The 19831-nt window shown below is 45.2% G+C and overlaps 1 protein-coding gene across 3 annotated transcripts in view; it reads right to left on the bottom strand.

The window, feature by feature from the left end:
• Positions 1 to 371: 371 nt before the first annotated feature.
• TXNDC16 (thioredoxin domain containing 16) overlaps positions 372 to 19831 on the bottom strand; it is a 52612-nt gene continuing 33152 nt past the window's right edge. For 2 of the 3 annotated variants that reach the window (XM_067295172.1, XM_067295171.1), the window contains 7 exons: positions 19414 to 19582; positions 18583 to 18719; positions 12083 to 12167; positions 6755 to 6893; positions 5983 to 6143; positions 4138 to 4328; positions 372 to 2567 (listed from right to left, as the gene is read on the bottom strand). In XM_067295172.1, the coding sequence (XP_067151273.1) occupies positions 2287 to 2567; positions 4138 to 4328; positions 5983 to 6143; positions 6755 to 6893; positions 12083 to 12167; positions 18583 to 18719; positions 19414 to 19582 (1163 nt within the window). In that variant the 3' untranslated portion in view covers positions 372 to 2286. The remainder of the gene's footprint in view (positions 2568 to 4137; positions 4329 to 5982; positions 6144 to 6754; positions 6894 to 12082; positions 12168 to 18582; positions 18720 to 19413; positions 19583 to 19831) is intronic. The other variant, XM_067295173.1, reaches the window with a different exon arrangement.

The following is a 19831-nucleotide window of genomic DNA, read 5'->3' as shown; positions in this document are numbered from 1 at the left end:
TCGCCCCCCAGGCGTGAGCATCCCTTTGCAACCTCAATGGATACCCGTTTCCTGACCCGCAGTCCTCCAGGATCAATGAAACAGCACTATCAGAGGTAGCAATTTTTCCCCTGGCGTAACTGAGATGTGGCACTGACCCCTAGTGACAGGTTTCTGTCCTGGCACTGCACGGCTGAGGTCTGTAAGAAAAATGAAGTGCAGCCAAGCACAGTAGGGATCCGGGAACACTGCTCGTATTGCACAAAACCTGCTTAAGTAGTCCTTCTGCTTATGAACTTCAGTGGACTGAGGGAGCCATTCCTGCAAGTGTGCTTCCGAGCCTGAACATCCTGATCCAGCACATTAGATGCTCCATCCATTGCAGTGCTGTTACAACCAAAACAGATGCATATTAAATGTACTTTAGATAAAATTTATTTAAGAAATTAATTACAATCTCAGATACCACACTTCACCTGCACAAAGTGGAGAGTGATGCAGTAACAGGGAATGCACCAGTCATATCAGGGACAGTACTGGAAATGACCTATCTACTTGTGGAGCATGGTATAAAGATCTTACATAGCAAAGGAATGATGGGAAAACGCAGAAGTTCTGTTTCCACACTGATCTACTCCTTCTCTGAGGAATATTCAGCTGCATAACAGACTCTGATCTGCATACTTTAGATTATTATTTTAAATACATACAGTTTGGCTCTAAGCCTGACATTAAGTACAAAAACAGTATGTTTCAACTAGGGACTTCAGGGAGAGTCCAAGACTGATGGTCTATTTCCAGGCATTGCAAAATACTCCCAATAAGTTGGCTGCTTGCAAGATGGGAAAGACTTTACAATGCCCCAAGCAGTTCCTTAAAAAGTTTTTTTTTTCCCTCCCCACTAACTTCAGAGCCATAAGGAGAAGGAGGATCCAACCCTCCTAGCACATCTCAGTGGTGTTGTGGAACAGAGCTGGTGCTTACTGAAGGTAATGAGAAGGCTGTTATGGACATTAGCAGTATTAGACAAAGTTTCCGTCCGAACACACTGCACTCTCCAGACCACATCCCGTGCTCAAGAGTTGTCCCGCAAGGTCAGGCCCTCCAGAAAGGAATTAAAGGCCTTTTGCTGTCCCAGGGATATGAGCAAAGGCCAGAATGCTGCTTCCCCAGGCACAGAATCTCCCAGTCTAGATGAGGATGTGAAACACAGCTCCGTCCCATGTTGGAACAGCCTGTCCCCAACACTGACAGCCCTGCCCTTCATCTCCCTCCTGTTTCTAATGTGCACGTCTCTCTGCAAACCTCATTCCCTGCACCATCCTCAGCTCGGATGAAACCAGCCTCACTACTGTCACCGAGAACAAAGAAAAAGAGCAGAGGCTGCAAACAACCCCCTGGGCTTGTAACCACCAAGGTGCCAGCATTGAGCAAAGCCATCTTCCAACCCCCCCCGTCCTTGAGCTTTGCTGGCAAATTTTGTGCATTTGTTCTGGGTATTCATGGCTGTTCTGATGACCTGAGTTCTGGATCTCATAATAAAATCACTTCAGCCAGATTCTCCTGTTATGCCTGAGAAGGAACGTGCTCATGAATTCAGTTCAGCAAACTCAGGTGTAAACACAACTGTGTGCCAGTTTAAACACTGCAGCCATAGAGCGAGTGGTATGTTTGCCTTCACAACTACACATAGTTTCTCTGCAGATTTAACAATTTCTTGAGAGCAGAACTTGCTGACACAGATAGTTCAGTAATGCCTCTAGTGGAGCCAAGGCGAGAGAACTATTCTTCATCCTGGAATCACTCACAGTCTTCCTGCTCAGAGGTAACAAGAGCATCTTTGTGAGATACACAGTGACACAGAGAATGGGCTGTGCTGATTCAACTTCTCCAGCATAGTTTGTTGGGCAGACAAGCCTTCAGCACATAAAGTAAGCTCACTCTGCCTTTCCACTAATCACCAAGCCGGCAGAACTCCTTCCCAGCAATCTCTATGTGGATCTGCTGTCATGATTTACCATGAAATGCAATAGGAACAGCACATAGGAGGGCCAAGTTATATGTTGTAGAAACACGTTTCTGGTAAAAGAAATCACAGGCATGGCAGAAGTGCTGACACTGCAATGGGGAATTTGCCTTTAAACTGAAACTTTAAAGGCTGTTTTATCCCTTCACCACTAATTTGACTGCTAAAAACACCTCTCTCTCTCTGTTGTAGAAGGCTCACAGAGGACTGAGACAGTGAGACAGTTCTCTGGGCACTGTCCTATAGCCTCTCACTATTTGCCACAGGGGAATCTCTAGCTCTCACAGCTCACTGTGTCTCTTTTCCCTTCCTGCCAGCCTTGGGGCTGTCCCCCGCAGGTCCCTCCCAGGGGTCTGGCCTTTCTCTGCTTCCACCCTGGACTCCTCGAGCTGCTCCTCTCTGACTGTGGCTTTCTCTTCAGAGCTTTCTGGCTGCTGCTGCTCCTGCGTGTCCCTACGACTGTAGGAGGTATGAAGGGTGAACTCAGGCACTGTTGTCTCCATCATCTGGAGGAAATTGTAAGCAGGAAGAGGTGGTTTCCAGTCTTCCTCAGATAAGGTACCTGAGAAGTGAATACAGTCAGATGTTAACAAGTTAAAAGGCTGTGACGTCTTCCTTTATGCAAACCCACTTTACAGATATTCTCATTTTAAAGAAGCTAGGGATTTTTCACTCTTCCAGCAGATGCAAAATTAAAGATTTTTTCTTAAAGATCACTCTTTTTTTCTCCACCTCTAACACTGCCACTCAAATCAAACCAACTGCAGGTGAATTAACATTTACTGGAGCTGGCCAGGGCTCAGCTTCTCTGAAGCTGGTTCCTCCATCCTCAGAGACCCAAATTGTGAAGTTTACAAGTGGCAACACTCTGTGTCTCTCCACTGGTGGGTGGATTTTTCATTCAGACCTCAAATAACAGTGTTAATGACAGAACATTGCCGTTAGGAGTGAGAGGAGACTGCTTTCTACCCAGAGAGGTAGCAGTCCCATTAAATGAGAATGCTCTCTAATTTTTGCTTTTAAGACTGATCACACAGTTCACAGTGGTTAAAAGCTTGAGAAAGGAGGCTGACCTGGCTGGTACAGCCCTTGGTCATGCAATGTGCTGCCCAACGGTCAATGTACCCCTCCGACACCCCGGAAAGCTGGAAAGCGAAATGAGCCTTTAGCAGTAGAGATGGAAAGAGGTGTGGGAGGGTGGCTGGCTGACTAAAAGGGGCTTAGCCACTAGCCAGCCATCAGCCATATATCTGTGTGTTCCCAAAGGCTAACTTTAGCCTAGGGGAGCTTGTGTCCCTATGGCAAAGAGGGAGGCTCTCCCAGAACGGACTCAGCGTCAGACCCAACATGGAGTATTCTGTGTCACCTTCTCAAGGAGCCCCTCCAGCCCCAGTGCCTGCAAACATAAGAAGAGCCACTGGAGGTGAGATCAGAGTCCACCTGCCCAGGATCCTGGCACTGAGAGTGGCCAATGGCAGGGTATATGTGACAAGCACATGGTGATGTTTCCTCACAGTGTTCTCCCAGCCATTTTGGATTTTCTCCAGGTCCCAAACCCTTCTGTTGCACCTTATGGCCATGGATAACACATTAGGAAGGCATATTTACGCTGCCTTCCTCCAAAGCTTCAGCAGACTGATCAAGGCAGGATAGACATAGTGAAAAGCTTCACAACACAAGCCAAGCCTGTATGTCCCAACGACCACAGCAAAGCACCAGCTTCCTTCCACTGTGCTGTCCAAAAAAAATGCTGGGAGAGACCTACAGAGCATGTTTCTTATGCTGACAGCTCGGAGTCAGGAGATTTTTTGTTAGCAAGCTGTGTTTCAAAAGGTTAGCTCTCAGCGATGGGAGAGCACAGCTCTGCTTGGGGATTATTACAGGGAAGAGATGTCGATTCAGAACTATTCATGCTTGGCTCTGAACATTAAACAGTCCTAAAGCAAACTCATGAATATGGGTATTCTGTTCTGGCCGGACTATTTGTACTTCTCCAACGCAAACTTAGAATAGCTATTTTTTCCATCATTAAATTCTGGGACAGACAATTTATTGCACGTAACATCTTCTCATAAACAGACCAGGAGCTAACAGCGCATGCTTAGGAACGTTACAAAAGCTTGTCCACTTACTGATGGGAATCTCCAATCCTGCTTTTAGCTTCTCCAGCCAAGACAAGATGTTCATTTCAGTGACAGACTGGTCTGGCGGAAACTTGAATACCTGACCTCCTGTGTGAAGGTTCACCCAGACAAGAACAGGCAATGAAGGCACGGTGGCAAAATATGCCTTCAGGACCCCGTAGCCCACAGGGGTGTTCTTCCTGTGGAGAAGATGAAATTCAACTTGCTGACCAACACGTCGGCAGCACAACATGAATGAGAGCCAAGCAAGCACCAAAGCCCTTGGGCAACATCCAGCAAAGCCCATGAGCACAAGTTTTGTCCATGGAACAGCTGTAGAAGCTCACAGCAGTATTAGGAGCTGAATGAGTTAAAAAAGCCAATTAGCCAACTCTAATGGAGAGTGAACGAACAGCAGATTAGATGTGTAAAGAAATCCTCTAGCACCAGGAACAGCTGGGACAAATTCTGTAGGAGGGTGTGAAATTTCCTCCATCAGAAATTTTTAAGAGCAGGTGAGACAGGAATGACATATGTCCAGCAGACCCCACCATGGTTAGCCCCCACCATGGCTGGCCGTTCTCTCTGCAAACAGAAATGCTGGCTGGAGACACTACCAGATTCCCCCAGCCCTGCTACTGTCGCCACCCTGCAGCTGCAACAAGTCAACAGCAGACAAAAGGGATATGATGAGCTAATACAGTTGGGTGTGCTCATGCAGCCCTGTCCCTTGGCAGCCACAAGGTGGTTTTGTACAGCCAGTAGACAGAAACAAGGAGTTGGAATGGCAACACCCCCAAGTGACACGGACTGAACCAGAAAAGGACATCTGACTGAGATGGAGAGAGGGCAAGTACGGGAAGATGATGAGTCCTTTAGGTACTATTTTCAGGCTGAGTGATGCACAGGCTCTGAGTTGGCCCTCACCATGGGAATGTGGTCTTCCTTCTAGGATTATGTTATCCTTTCAAAGCCAAAAGCTGTATTCTGCCTTCTCTTGTGGAAATGCTCTTTTGTCCTTAAAAAAAACCAGCTCTTTTTTTCAGTAAAGGAGAACAAAGGCAGATGTGTAGGTGGGGAAATTCCAGGGGCTCTTATTTCTTGCATATTACTGGCAAACAAATCGTCCTTTCTTCTAAAACGTGTGCATTCCCCGTTAGTAAACTTCTGCCCATGCTGTTAGATGCTTCCCAGACTTTGAAGCACATAATGATTTAGTCAGTGAGGTGTCTCCGGGCTTGAGCAAAATAACTGGAGACTAAAAATTGAAAACGTACTAGGGAGGAGAGAAATAAAAAAGATTCTATCTCCTACAACTTCTTTTATTTCCTAGCTCCTGTATTTGTTTTGTTTCTTGATTATTTTCTAAGTCTGTCTTATAGGGCTTCTTCTAGATGCCCCTTCATCTGAAAACTTTATTTTCCCCCAATCAACAATTGATAATTGCCGTGTTGTGCTTCCTTCTAATTGCCAATGGCGTAATCACTTTAAGACACTTGAGAGGGGCAAATTTACTTTTTTTCTCCCATGTGTGACAAAATAATACAAAAAAATCCAGAGCCAAGGTCAAGCTACCATACAATACCCCTGAGAACACTTTACCCTACTAAAAATTATTTCTGCCATCATTAAACTTTTACTGATTTTACTTTGTGGTGCTACTTTGCAGTTGTCCAGAATACATACTGAATCACTGCTAAATGATTTGGACTCCCAGCTCATTATGATTTTAGACTGAATAATCACATTACCAGCTAGATAGTGTTTTGAGTAATTGCAGACTCAGTTTTCTCTTACCCTGAAATGCTGAGAGCGAGGTCATGGAAAGAAACAAAGAGGTTTTTGCACACTCACAAGTTCAACCAGCAAGTCACAAATGCTTGCTGGGGTCTTCCTTTTGCCAGCTTCAGCATTTCTTTGCTTTCCATTTGACCGATGTCACCATCGCTAAACATGATGAGCAAGGGCTTTCTGAGTTGCAAGTAGTGGGGCAGATTTTGCACTGTGATTTCTGGCTGCAAGAGACCAAAACAAGAAGTTGGGGTTTATAGGGAGGGGAGAGCAAGACAGAATCAGCCTTCCTGTTCTTACATGGGCAGCAGCTGAGCAAGGCTGTAGCGTCCATGTTGAATGGAAGCGGCACAAGCACAAATGTGGGTGCTGGGATCTTGGTGCACTTCACAGATGTCTACCCCCAACCCTGTCCTTCAGGAGCCAACTCTGAATGAGAAGCTGTATACTGCAGAAGCATAGGGGTGAGCAGAGAAGCAGGGCAGGCTCAGCTCAGCTCCACATGACACGGCTACAAATAACTTCTGAAATTTGCGTGCAAGAGGCAGGAAGGAGACCCTGTAAGAGGTCAACCCAAGGCCATAGAGTGGGTCTGTGGCAATAAGCACATGCCAGTCTATTGACTTCCAGTGTCTTCTCCCACAGGAACACACTGCAAACAACAGATCCCTGTCCAGACTGCCTGATCCAGCTCACAATTAAAGGTTAAAACCAAATGTAACTCAACATGATAGAAATACTGAAAAAACATATTTATTTTGCACAGCTCCACACTAAAATCAGCACTTCTGCAAATGACCACAATGGAAAAAGGACACTTTTTTTTTTTACTTACAAAAACGTCCAGCAATTCATATCTGATCAACTGCACAATGTCCTGCGCACTCTGTTTGGACAAAGGAATGCCTTCCACACTCTGGTCTCTGCTCCTGGCAAGGAGGAGGGCTGGAGGAGACACTGCATATTTATGGGACCTGAAAAAGAGGGACTGTTACAAGAACTGAATGGAGGATCAGGCACACACTGAATCTGCTGCACACAGAGTTGGCATCTTCAGGGTTAAAAGCATTGAAGGCGATGCGGGGGAGAGAAATGGTGCTGTTCAGAGGCACAGACCACATGCAGGAAGGAACAGCCCCAAACAGACCCTAACTGCCTCCCCTCAGAGGCAGGCTCTGCACATCGCATTTTCCATTGCCCCCTCTCCAAGTCCCTCCAGATTCGAGCCAACAGGGAGAGATGTGGCTGACACGTACGCTCAGCCTCTTCTGAAACGAGCACTTACCTAGCTTGCACCACACACTAAACATGCACAAACGCACACACGAACACCACTTTCTTCTGCAGAGAAACATCAGCACCTAAATAAGAGGAAAAATCTAAAACACCACAGTCTAAACTATTCGCCGGCACTTGCCTCTTTTCCATTTTCACACCTAACACTAGGTGGCACAAATACCTACCCAGCGCTTTACGCTATCTCCCAAGGCAGACAAACACAAGGCCTTAGACTCCCTCCGACAAACACCAGACTACACGAGCTGGGCTCTGTATGCTTAAATTTCAGCCTCTGAATTTTGGCTTTGCAAACATGGGCTGTTTTGCTGAAGCCCAGCACTACACTACAGGAACACGCACGGCCTGTGAACATTCTTCATTCCCCCATTTTCTTCTGGTGAAAAGGTTTGAGGCTATTTAAAGAAAAGCTGAGCAGGTGGAAAGAGCAAAAATAAGAGAAGTCTGAGCAATGAGAGGGCATGGGCCACATTACGATGAGAGAACAATTTTCTGGAAGTTAGAGGAACTTCAGTCCTGAAGACTCCAGATGTTAGTGCCTGGAGGAAGGGTGAGACAGAGGAAGGAAACTGCCTCAACTGTTTTTTGGGGGTTTTGTAGCTTATTTTTCAAAGGCTGCTGGTATTTTTTTCAAAGGCTGTGATACCAGAATTACTGGGGAAGTAAGACCATGTGAGACGTGTTTTGACAATGCAAAGCTAAACCCTCTCCACTCTGCTGACAGCATTGTACCGGCAGTCTCAGATGTAGCTGTGTAGGTCCAGTCCCATGACAGGTGAGCGTTATGGTCCAGCTGCTACAGGAGCAGGCCAGGTGGTCTGCTGCAGCAGACCGCTGAACAGCACTATCCACCCACACTAGGTCGTAAAAAGCCTAAGAGCAGTTTCTTAATCTATTCGGAAGTCAAGACTTCAGCTGGAGGAAGGGTTAGTTGGGTGAGTCAGGGCTGTTGGCTTTGAACCTTTGTGAAGGCCTCTGAGGAGAAGCATCTGCTCACAGCCAGTGCCCACAGCTGCTGAGTCCTGTGAGCTGCTGACTCCAGAGCATGGTGTGACTGAACCAAAGACGAGTCTCAGGGTTCAGGTGGATCAGGTAGTTTGGTACAGCCCCTACAGAAATGGGACCACTGCAGCCTCCATGGGCTGAGGAAACAGGGTCTCCAGACAACAGGGCATACTTAGCTCTTTCAGCTGGCCACAATGTGAGCTGAAGCTTGCTGGTGTTTATGTGGTGACAAGACCAAGCACTGCTCTTGTTCCACCCTCTCCTCGCTTCTCTCATTCATTCAACTCCCACTGGAACCTGAATTGGAAGGCTCCGCTCTTTGGCTTCAGTTACCATCATGGGTTCTTTTAATGAACCAACTCGAAATCAGCATGATTTCTCACAGCAAAATCAGACGCACACAGCAGTGACCTCTCTTTCAAATACACAGAGTGGTTTCTTTTAAAACCAAGAGTCTTAAGATAAGTGCAGATAAGCTTGTTGCCTCTCTCGGCACAAAGAGATTTGGGAACACTTTGGGCTGTGGAGGTGGGGAGGCGGAAGGCCTTTGATTTCTTTTTCAAAAGTAATCTGGTCCACCTTTTAATTTTTCCATATGAGAAAGATCTAACACAGACTCAGCCTACTGCAGAACAAACACTAGTTATTTTTAATGAAAGGCAGCTCATGGAAAAATCATGTTACAACCAGTTATATTTCCCTCTGTGGTTTGCCCAGGCAAAATCAGTTTGGACACTTATTTTAACAGTTCTGAATACAATGGAGATGATTGGTTCAGATTTGCTTTAAAAATCTTGGTGTTTTGGGTCACAGGGTCACTAAGCCAGGCAAGTGAAGGTTACTGCAGACAATGTATTTCCATGCTTTTTGACTCATACCTAGACTTTTCACTTCCCCCATGACAACACTCATCTGTCTGGAAAAAACACACCCACTGCAAGTTTTTCAGGGGCATTTTGTACTTCTCAGACTTCCATAGGTCTTCAAGAGATACAGGAGTTGCTTAATACTGCCAGAAAACCAACACATTCTCCATCTAATAGCAAGAGTCTACCCTGAAATCACTTCTTATCTTACTGGTAACATGGCCATTACATAGCAACTGGTTGTATTGTTGCTTGCCACAGGTTTCTATTCATATAGCAGAGGTATTTAGATGTGCAATACGAGACTTGCATTTAAATATAAAACATCTGCAAACAAACACTTGGCAGGGGTATATGCCATCTAAATATTTAAGAAACAAATAATGACTTTATTCAAAGCATTTCTTCCTTAACACCTTGTTCATAGTTACCCACTGAGTAGGTGTTTGCTGAGCAAACAGTTTTACTAAGAACATTTTTGGTGAATTTGTAACCTTCTTCCCTGGGTAGAGGGAAATGTGAGAAGAATGGTTTCTGTCTCCGCTTTCTGTGGCTTGGGAGCCACAAACATTTCTTTCGTGAGAGCTTAGCAGAAGAATGGCTTTGCTTTTCTTAAGAAGGGAAGTGAGCCTGGCTCTTGCATAAGGAATTCTTGTAAGTGTTTACTTTCTGCTTACGTTGAGAAGATGACCATCTACAGTAGCTTCACCCACAAATCACAATTAAAAACACCTTCCATGCAGCCAAAACTCAAACTTGGCAGAATGAATATCAATATAAACTGTATGAACTATTCCAACTAAACAGGAGCACGCTCTAGAATATTGCCGTAGCAGAAGGATGGAGGTATATTCTTGTATGTGTCGTTGCTGACAGAACACAGACCTTTTCTATTGGTGTCTTTTTGTTTTGTAAAATCACCCTGACTTCTGTCATTTTTTCCATCTATCAGCTCAGCAGAGATGATCAGGGAAGAAGTCTTTCAGTCTCTGGGCTCAGGTTTTTCACCCTGCTGCTGCTGGTTCTGACTGCTGCACCTGAAATTACCCAGTGGTCTCCCACTCTGGTGCTGAACAGGGCCTGGCACTTGCCTCGCTTCTAAGATCTGACTGGAGCTGGTGCTTTGAGCTCAGTTTAGTTAACAGAGATGTGGTAGCAAGATATTTACATTTTTATTCTCCGAGCACATCACAAAAATGCCCTAGTGTCACATCAAACAGTAGAGATGCAGCACATTTGTAAGAAACTAATGAAAACAACTCATTGTCACATTAATGGCTGTTATGACTCACACTTGGATAGAAGGCCAAGGACCTTCTGAGATTTTTAACTCTGCCTTGATGGCTAATTCCTGATGGAAATGAGATACCAGAACAATTTAAAGATCCCCTCTGGATCTAGCTCCATCTGTAGGCACTGAAGTATCTCTTAGTCTGATCCAAAGCACTTAACCCCTTGCTGGAGTGAATCTCAGGTATAAGTGCATGGACTGATACATGCTCAAATCCCATTATCTCTAATTTTGCCTAAAGTTAAGCCTGCAGTTGACGTTCTTATTCAGTCAGGAACTGGACAAGAAAGCCTTGACTTCACCTTTACCATTTGCAGAGGAAAGCTCCTATACTTTTCCATGATTTTTCCTCTAAACAGAGGGTGCACCCACTCCTAAGCTCCATTTGGAAAAGGTGGTAATGTCTCGTTCCTGCCAAGGGGAGGGAAACGGGTGGTCACATCTTTCAAGAAAAATACAGTGTGAGATTAATTGGAGAAATGATAGAGGTGATTTCTTCCCTGGGATTGGCAGTTGCAAACATTTTGCAGCCAGATGCGAGTGTCCGCAAGGAAGCTGGGTGAGACAGAATGGGTTTAACACCTTTCATAGTGCTACAGAAAGGCAGTCTGCTCCACGCCACAGCAACTCCATGGGTAGAAGGTGTTTATTTGAGGGCTTTCAACCCAGTTTCCAGCACCCAGATCCAAACCCCACTCCACCTCCAGCCAAGAACTTCTTGTGATAAAGCCTGCCAGCATTCACAAGCAGCATGCAACAGCAGCATCTCTTTTGGCTGCTGTTGGCAACTGGGGACAACAATCAGAGGAAGACTTGAATTTACACCTCTCGCTTTGCAGTAATCCCCTTATGTGTCCCCCTGACCCCAGCATGCACTTTCACAGTTTCAGGGCAGGGTAAAGGGAAACAGAAGGCAAACAGAATTCAGAAAGAGGGAGAGAAAGACAAATAATAATTCTTCACTTCTTCCTGATGGAAAGAGAAGGGCAGAATGTTTTTTTTCTTCCTCACAGCTATCTCTAGAGGATACCATTCTTCTCCCCATATAAGTTTGGTCCTGTTTGCATAGGAAATGCAAAACTTGCATGTGGGATTGGCAGGGCTGGAGGACTGTAAATACCCAGAGTGAGCTCGAACAGCAGGAAGGGAGATGACTTCTCATACCAGGGTTAAATGAGTTGCCTGTGGACAGGCAGTGTATCAGTGGCAGAGTCAAGGCTACATCTCTCTTTGGCTGGGTCCTGACCTATCTCCCTTCCGGGCTAAATCATTTGCAGCTGCTTTGGGGCTGATGACAAACACAGACAGCACAGGAGGTTCTCCATAGCAGCAGACTTCAAAATAGCCATGCTGCCAGCTTTACCCCTGCCAGACACCCTGACAAGCCAGGATGCTACTGAGAGAGGTTGGGGGGTAGGTATGTGCTGAGCCACACACGCACACATACACACACACACACATCCCCCAGCAGCAGCAATCACAGCTGCGAACCCTCCCGTTCCCTGGCTAACAGGAGCAGCAAGCCCAGGACCTGTTCTGTCTCACATGGCATCTTGTGGAGAGATGACATTATGAAACCGTTCAGATATGGCAGGCAAAGGAACTCCTGAACCCAGCATGGCGAGTAATACTTCCTTTAGGCAGTGGCTTTCACAAAATGCAGATCAGTTTGAATTCTCACCGAATGAAAACACAAACAACTTACAAAGCCAAGGAATCATCTTCAAAATACATCCCCAGCGTCACATGTCCACTTAAGATGTTTCCTGCCTCCACGAACGCTTCCCTGGCTGTAAAAAACAGATACACAAATAAACAATAGAAAGAGAAGTGTCAGCTTCCTTCTGCAAATCAAATCACCGCATCTGTGTACCTAATGCCCTCCCACAATCAAATCACTGCATCTGCATACCTAATGCCTTGCCATAGCAAACTGCCAGTTGCTAACAAAAAAAGGATTAGTGGCTGATGAGAAATGGATGCATGTCATGGCCACAGGCTATGCAAGGGCAGGGTTGGCAGCAACTGACAGGGCGGGATCAGGAGAAAGTTCCTATTATTAGTGCAGTATTTGCTCACCAGCCACCAGCACTGAGTTTCCAGGATCTGCATGACAGAGACACTGATGGAAAGCAAAATTCCTTTAATGACTTAAAGACTGTAAGCGCTCTTTGAAACAGGAGACCAATTATAAGTCTAAACAGAAAGCTTATAAATCTCAGTGACCTTTTGGAAATGACTGATGATAACTTAACTGGAGTATTGTTAAGTGCCCAGTAGATAAACCAGCCTCTGCCCCGAGTGTCTTTTGGTCTAAGCCAGTGTATGCAATGGAGCTCAGCCAGGTTCTAGATTGGGACAGGCTCCACAGATGATCAGGGAAAGAGGACTGTAAAAGCAGGCCTTGCTGACCCCACACATTGAAGGCCAGGCAAGGATCTGGCTACTGTCTCTAAATAAAAGAGGGGGAAGAGGAAGCTCAAACTAACAGTCAATGTCAAATCAAGGGGGAATAGGTATAAACTGGCTCTGAACACTTTGTGTCTGAGAAACGGAAGAAAGTGCTAGCATCAGAACAGGCAGGGGCTGGAGCAGGCATCAAACTAGGACAGGGAGGGTCAAAAAGCTAACAAGCTTGAAGACAGTGTGCTCTGACTAGGGAAGAGGGGCAGATGCAAAGACGGGGTAGCACCTCAGCTGTCACAGTTCAGAGAGCAGGGTCCTAGCACAAATCCACCTCCAGCAGTGGCTGCTAGGCTGTGTCACTGGGCCTACAGAGACAGGGAGCTCAGATAGAGGACAAGGAGAAAAGGAATGGATCGGGGCTCTCTTATAACATCACAGCTAAATCCAGCAGTGCTGGAGGACTGAGGGCAGAGCTGGCTGCAGAGCTGCTTTACGTCCTTATAAAACATCCTCAGTTCTAGGCAACTGGATCCAGGGTAGAGAAAAGCTTTGTGAGAACATGCAAGCATTTTTGGGTGAGCTTGTAAAACACAGGTCTAGCAGCTACAGATCAGAGACCAAAAACACTGCTGCCAAAGCTAGGCTGAAAACAGGGCAGATTTTCAACCCTCCCTCCTCTTTTTTTTAATTGGGCAATTTAAAGCAACAAAAAAGGCTCTTCCAATTTAAAGAGAATGAGAAATCAAGCACTGAGGAGAAGCCAGGTTTCCCCAAGAGTTACAATTTAGATGCAGGCACAATATCTGTTGCTTTTATAACTTCAATAAAATCTCATTCAGATACCATTTAGTGTTCTTCATAACATACAACATCATACCACAATTGGCTAACCAAAGCACTTGAGACCAGTGACTCAGACCTCAGTAAACCGAGGCTGCCTCAAAACTGGTCATTTTTTGGTCCTTTGCCTCTGTTTTTTCAGCTACATTCAAAGCCATATTTTCCATTGTGCTCTCCTGGAACCACAGGGGCTATGAAATACTTTCATATTGCTTTCCTTTCCAAATAGAAGCTTAGATCCTTATAGGAGTGGCTGAGAGTTCAGACATTGTAAGAAGCAACACACATCACAGGGCTCATGACACAGCTTGGCCAGCTCTTCTTGTTGTGAGATAGAGAAAATATCATTGGATGGGTCTGACACTAGTTTGGGGATTTGCTTGGTCTTTGGTCACTTGATTTTATCAGTCTTGAGACAAAATCAACCCAAAGGACCAGCTGATAAGGAACACTGAGAGCTGTTCACCAGCAAAACCTCTGCAAACGTTGTTAGTGGCCCAGCTACCGGAGAAAAAGCAATGGGGATGATTCTGAGCTACCCCTGTGCTACAAGGCACTGAAGGAAAAAGACTGAGGTGGAAAGAGCTAGCTTAAATCCAAACGTTCTCAGGAAAGCACTTTTACAGGCATTTATCTTTAGACACTCACTTGAGATGTAAGCATGTGTTCAAGTGCTATCCTGGAGAGGCACTGGCTACAGGAATTTTCTCCTAAATTAAGACAGCTTTCAGCAGAATCCAGGTGTATTCATTTCATCAGGTTCATCCCAGCTGGGATCTTGCCTCCCTATCACACTCCGCTTTTGATTTTCAGCATTTGAGGGATTATCTGTCACAGACCCAGAGCCACACTGCCCTTTATTTTTCAACACATCACAGCAACAGTCTTAGTTTGGTGCAAGAAAACTCCAAATTCGCACAGTCCCACTACAGATATGAAGCACTTCCAAAGCAGTTATTTAAATATTTCCTAGAATCCAAATCAGTTGCCCCCGAGGACACTGTTTTAATTCCCCAGAGAATTTTGGAAAGGGAATAAAACTGCCAGAATAGGAAGGGTCTACAGCTCCTGCAGAGTTTCCAGAGACAGTTTCCAGAGGATCTGAGCACAACCCCCCATCCACCTAGCATCAGCAAAAAGCATCTCATGAAATCATGTTCTCCAGTAGCACTTGCAGCATATTTGCATGGCTTCTTCCAGCCCAAGATACCAGCCAGCTGGCTGTAAATTAAAATTATGCTGAAAATCTTTACCACACAGGGAATAGTTACATGACCAAATCTACTAGGTGATGTAAGAGACCACACTGGCAGGTAAACACAGTGTAAGGCATACAGCATGGCAAAGAGAGGGGTCTCATAACAAGCAGAAGAGAGCTTATTGTTAACTGCAGACTCACGCAACAAACCCTAATTAAAAGAGTCTCTTGAAAACAATCTAAAACTGTAGATATCATAGTATGTATTTTGTTTAGTATCACATTGCTCTATACTGGCCTGAAAGAAGGTTTGAACTTACTCAGGCTAAGCTGCAATTGTCCATACTGTTTTCTCTACTTGTGATGTTGCTAAGCATGCCTGATTGCTTCTGCTGAGAGCCAGGAGATGGCTTAGACAACATAATATCTCAGAGTGAGTCAGTAACAATTATACACCATTTCTTCTAACACAAGCCCTACCTGCAGCCAAGGAAGTGCTTGGGCACCGGGTACCAGGGAACAGGAAAAACACGGCCTTGCAGAAAGTCCTTCAAGGACCAAACTTGCTGCCACAGGACACTCTAGAGATCAAGTATATATTCAAAGAGGGGCCATACAGCTTATAACAGATTATGCCACCAACATCTATTAGAAACAAAATCAGGGTAAGATTTCTATGATGAGGAAGACCCTGAACTGCTGATTAGTAGAGCCAGGGTCCATGTCACCATGGAAAGAAATCCCTCTGAACAAATCCAATTTCTTATGTCCTTTTTCTAAATGTCTGCTGCTGGAGACAAGATATAGGGCATGCTGGCCCTCTGTTCTGTCCCAGTATAAGCTTGATCACGGGCTTCTGCATAGATGAACAGTCTTTGCACAGACGAAGTCCCATACACAATCAATGTACAGCAAAAATCAGAAGCAGCCTACCTGTTTCCAAAGTGCTGGGGGACACACAGAAGACAATCAGCTAACGTTTATCACTTAGATCACACTAATGCTGGCAAGTCCTACAATGCTACCAGAGCTTTGTGAAGCACAGGTGAATTTTTAAACAATTATTGCACATTTTAAGGCAGTGTTTTACTTCCAAGTTTGTTTCCAATTTCTGAGTAGCAAAGAAGTTTCTCTCCTATAAGGTCTCCAAGCTTCCAGTGAACTGCTCATTGGTTGTCCTAATAATACGATGTATCTCTTTGTAACAAATTTTAATTACTTTTTTTCTGACAAGCTCTTTTAGCTCAGACCCACTGAAAGGCATCGTAATATAGTTCTGACGTAACTGTTGGAAAAAAACCAAGGCTTTATTTAACTGGACATCCTGTTGCTCTATTTCACTTCACTGGAAATGACAATGACATGATGATGTGCTGGTCCAGGTTAGAGCAGGAATTCTTGCCATGAGAAAATCATTGGAAATTCCGGAGAAGTCTGCAGGCTGAGAAGAGTAGCTGTGCGGTTTCCCCGGTTCAGGTCTGGGTTTGGCGCCAGACAGCTGACTCCTCTTTTCTATCCTATTTGAGCATCTTGCTGCACGACATTCAGATTTCTTTCAGGTTACACACTTTGAAAGCATCATGTATTTCATCTCCCTTGGCACCTGTGGCTGAGCTACCCTGACTGCAGCTGCCAATCCAGATGGCAGACTGAGTGTGCCCCAAGGGAAGAGGCAATCTAGCTGGCTCCACACAGAGCCAGCTGGAAACCTCCAGGGCTCTTGTTTCCACGGACAATGCAGGTCTGGAAGGAAATTAACTTCTTCTGTGTGGGAAAGAGTTTGAGTTCACAAATCCAGCCAGATCCAGGCTGGATCCTTGCAGAGTCCCCATACTGTCTGAGATCCTATTATATGGGTTAATACAAGCTCTGTTACTCCAGACAGTGGAGTTGACTGTGTGTGGAATACAGGGGAGATTTTGGAGCTCAGCTGTTGAAAATCAGGGAAAAATAGTCTAAAGGTTTTTGAGACCAACAGGTTAGGTTTTCCACTAAATTTAACAGGCTTTGACACAGGCACTCCAGAAGAAGAAACGTGCGTTAGCATTAGCTGACTGTCAACACAACCCAAATGCCGTCTGGTTGGTTCTGGACATGTTATTTTGTTCTTATCTCTGAGCATTCTGGATTCCCTTTTGACCTTCTCATCTGAGAAAGTGGTTTGATTGTATTTAATCAAAGTTTACAGGCACAATAGAGCTTCACAATGGAAAACAGTCTGAAATTTTTATCTTCACAAAGATCAAAATCTCCCTTTTTTACTGCAGTAATTCCTAGGGGTAGCTGGTAACTGAGAGACTGTAGGGTTGGAAAGGTCCTAGCTGTCCACTATGACTTTGACTGAAGCATGATCCCATGTCCCAATTCCACATTGACTTTAGTCCCTCCCCCCTTTTAACATATGCGATTGTCACACAAAAATTCACTGTAGCTCTCATACCCATTTTCCTGTCTTTCCACAATACACACCGGATCCTGTACCACAGCTACGGCATGCAACAAACCGATATTGGTGTGGCATTCAAATAACTGCCAGCAAACTGTATAGCAAAGAGGGGCAGGGAAAGCAAGACTCTTCCAAGTTTCAGTCACTCTGCCATCCTAGCACTGGCCAGGAATAAACTGGCTGAGATTACAGGGAGAGACAAATTCAGACATGTTCAGATCACTCCTTCCAGCAACTTTGCTTAGTCCTTATAGCTGCTGCCCGTCACTGTGGTGTCTGTGCTCACCTGTTTCAAAGTCCAAAGGTGGATTTCACAGAGTTATTAGCATTTTGCTTCTTATGATGCAAGAACTCTGTATTTTTACATTGTTGCTGCTTTGCTTTTTTTAAAAGATTTCGGACTGTTTGTTGGTTGCAGGAATGGGGGCTCCCATAGTAGTAGGAGGAGGAGTCAACAAAATAACTATCAATCCACTAGTGAAAATGGCTTTTTTAAGAAAAAGCATAATGTGACATCCCCTTTGGGGCAGTTCCAGCTTTGTCAGACTGTCATCTGTTCTGGGAACCCATTCCAGCGATGGACTGAGGGAAGTTATAAATCTTTCTACTTGACATCTGTGAGGCCACCCCTGAAATACTGTGTCCAATTTCAGGACCCAATTCAAGAAGGAAACTGAGGAACTGGAGAGTGTCTGGCAGAGGGCTGCCAGAGTGCTTGGGGGCATGGGGTACATGACCTTCAAGAAAAGGCTGAGGGAGCTGGGCTTGTTCCATCAGGTGAAAAAGAGGCTAAGAGGGGATTTAACAGCAATGTACAACTACTTTGAAGGTGAGTTACAAACATGACAGAGCTAAACTCTTCATGCTAAGGGGCAGGAGATATAACAGGAACAACAGGCACAAATTGTGGCTTGGGAAGTTCAGGTTGGACATCTGGGAAAACGTCTTTGCTTGAAGGGTGGGGCAGCCCTGGAACAGGTCACCCAGGGCATTGTTCTTTCCTACTGCTCCAAGCACAACGGCTCTGATCTGTCAGAGTTGTCAGATGCTACCACACTGCGTGTAGTAAACATGCCCACAGCTGCTGGGTGACAGCTGTATATCCTCTGAGCTAGCACACAGACCTTAGCTCACACATCTAAAACCACCCGCCATCTTCTGCTTGCAACAAGAAGGGCTGTACCAGGCAGGCTTTGATGTGAGCAAACATGGTTTGCCGCCTGGAGAACATGAAATACAGAGGAACTTCCAAACACCTGGAATTGTCCCTCTCCCACCAGGAATGAAATGGGAGCATCTAACCCATAACACTAACCTACACTCGTGGCTTTGCTAAATACTCCTAGAACCGAACTGTGGTGATAGGATGAAAGCTCAGATGGAAGCTCTCCTCTTAAATAGCCTTCGGCTTCATCAATCGTGGCCAGCTTCAGAGGGCAGGAAACTTGGCTCCTATAGAAAGGCAAAGAAACAACATGGGCCACCATGTTCTTCACTTTTGGGACAAGGAGACAAAAAGGCAACTTAAATCCTCGTTATGACAACAGCACCCCAATCATATATGACAACTGTTACGACTCATTAGAGACAGAAGCCAGTTGCCTTCTGGGAAGGAAGGGCAATGCTTAGTCACAGCAATGCACTGGGCCTGGTCATGCGGGGGAGAGAACAGCCCTAAGCCAGACTGGCTGGTCTGAGATCCTATCTGTACGCAGAAGATAGTTTGACGCCTCTCAGTTAAACTGCAGAGCTCCCTTGGTTTAGAGTAAAGGGTTAGCTCTGCCTCCACTAAAATCAAAGATGGCTTTGCCACCAATATCATGAGGTTACAGCCAGACCAAAGAGCCTTCCTGGACTGAGGCCCACATTAAAAATAACAGGGAAGGAATTCCAGCAAAGAGAGGGACAGTGACAGGAGATGGATGTATTGTCCAAGAATAGATGTTCCCTGACAATAAAAAGCACAGAAAGTTATTAAGCTAATTTCCAAACCAGGTCTAAAACCAGACCTGACATTATTTTTCCAGAAAAGAATTCCATTTCACATTCCTCACATTCCATTCCTACAAAGGCAGTGAAGTATCCAGAACATCATCTAGTGGATGTGCCGATCTTACTTTGTGGGGACTCATTAACAGACACTTACAATATGATGAAACTGGCCAGTTCTTCTGTTCCCAACATGCCGTTGTAGGTCAGCGATCGCCCTCCCTTTTCATAAATCTTGATGGTAGGAAACTGAGTGATGTTCTCCTTTGTGCAAACTCCAGGCCAGTCCCAGCAGTTTACCTGAGAGAGCAAAACCCCCTGAGTTCCTAGGAAGGAAAACAAAATACATGTAAATAGTATCAGAGAGGCAAAAAACTGGGGATGAAAAGGTTGAATAAGAGATCTTTTGTGAACTTCTTTGGACATTATTGCATATATTTGCATTAATGCTTCCAGAACTCCTATTTGCTTTAGTGAGAGTCCTACAGGGCTGGATCTTAACACACTGCGTGCACATTTCAGCGACCACTGAAAAGTGGCAAGAGCATTCCTAGAGCCAAATGCTGCTTTGTGTG

The sequence above is a fragment of the Apteryx mantelli genome, chromosome 4 (genome assembly GCF_036417845.1).
Source record: "Apteryx mantelli isolate bAptMan1 chromosome 4, bAptMan1.hap1, whole genome shotgun sequence".
Lineage (NCBI taxonomy): Eukaryota > Metazoa > Chordata > Aves > Apterygiformes > Apterygidae > Apteryx > Apteryx mantelli.
This window is presented reverse-complemented; position numbering and strand designations above follow the sequence as displayed.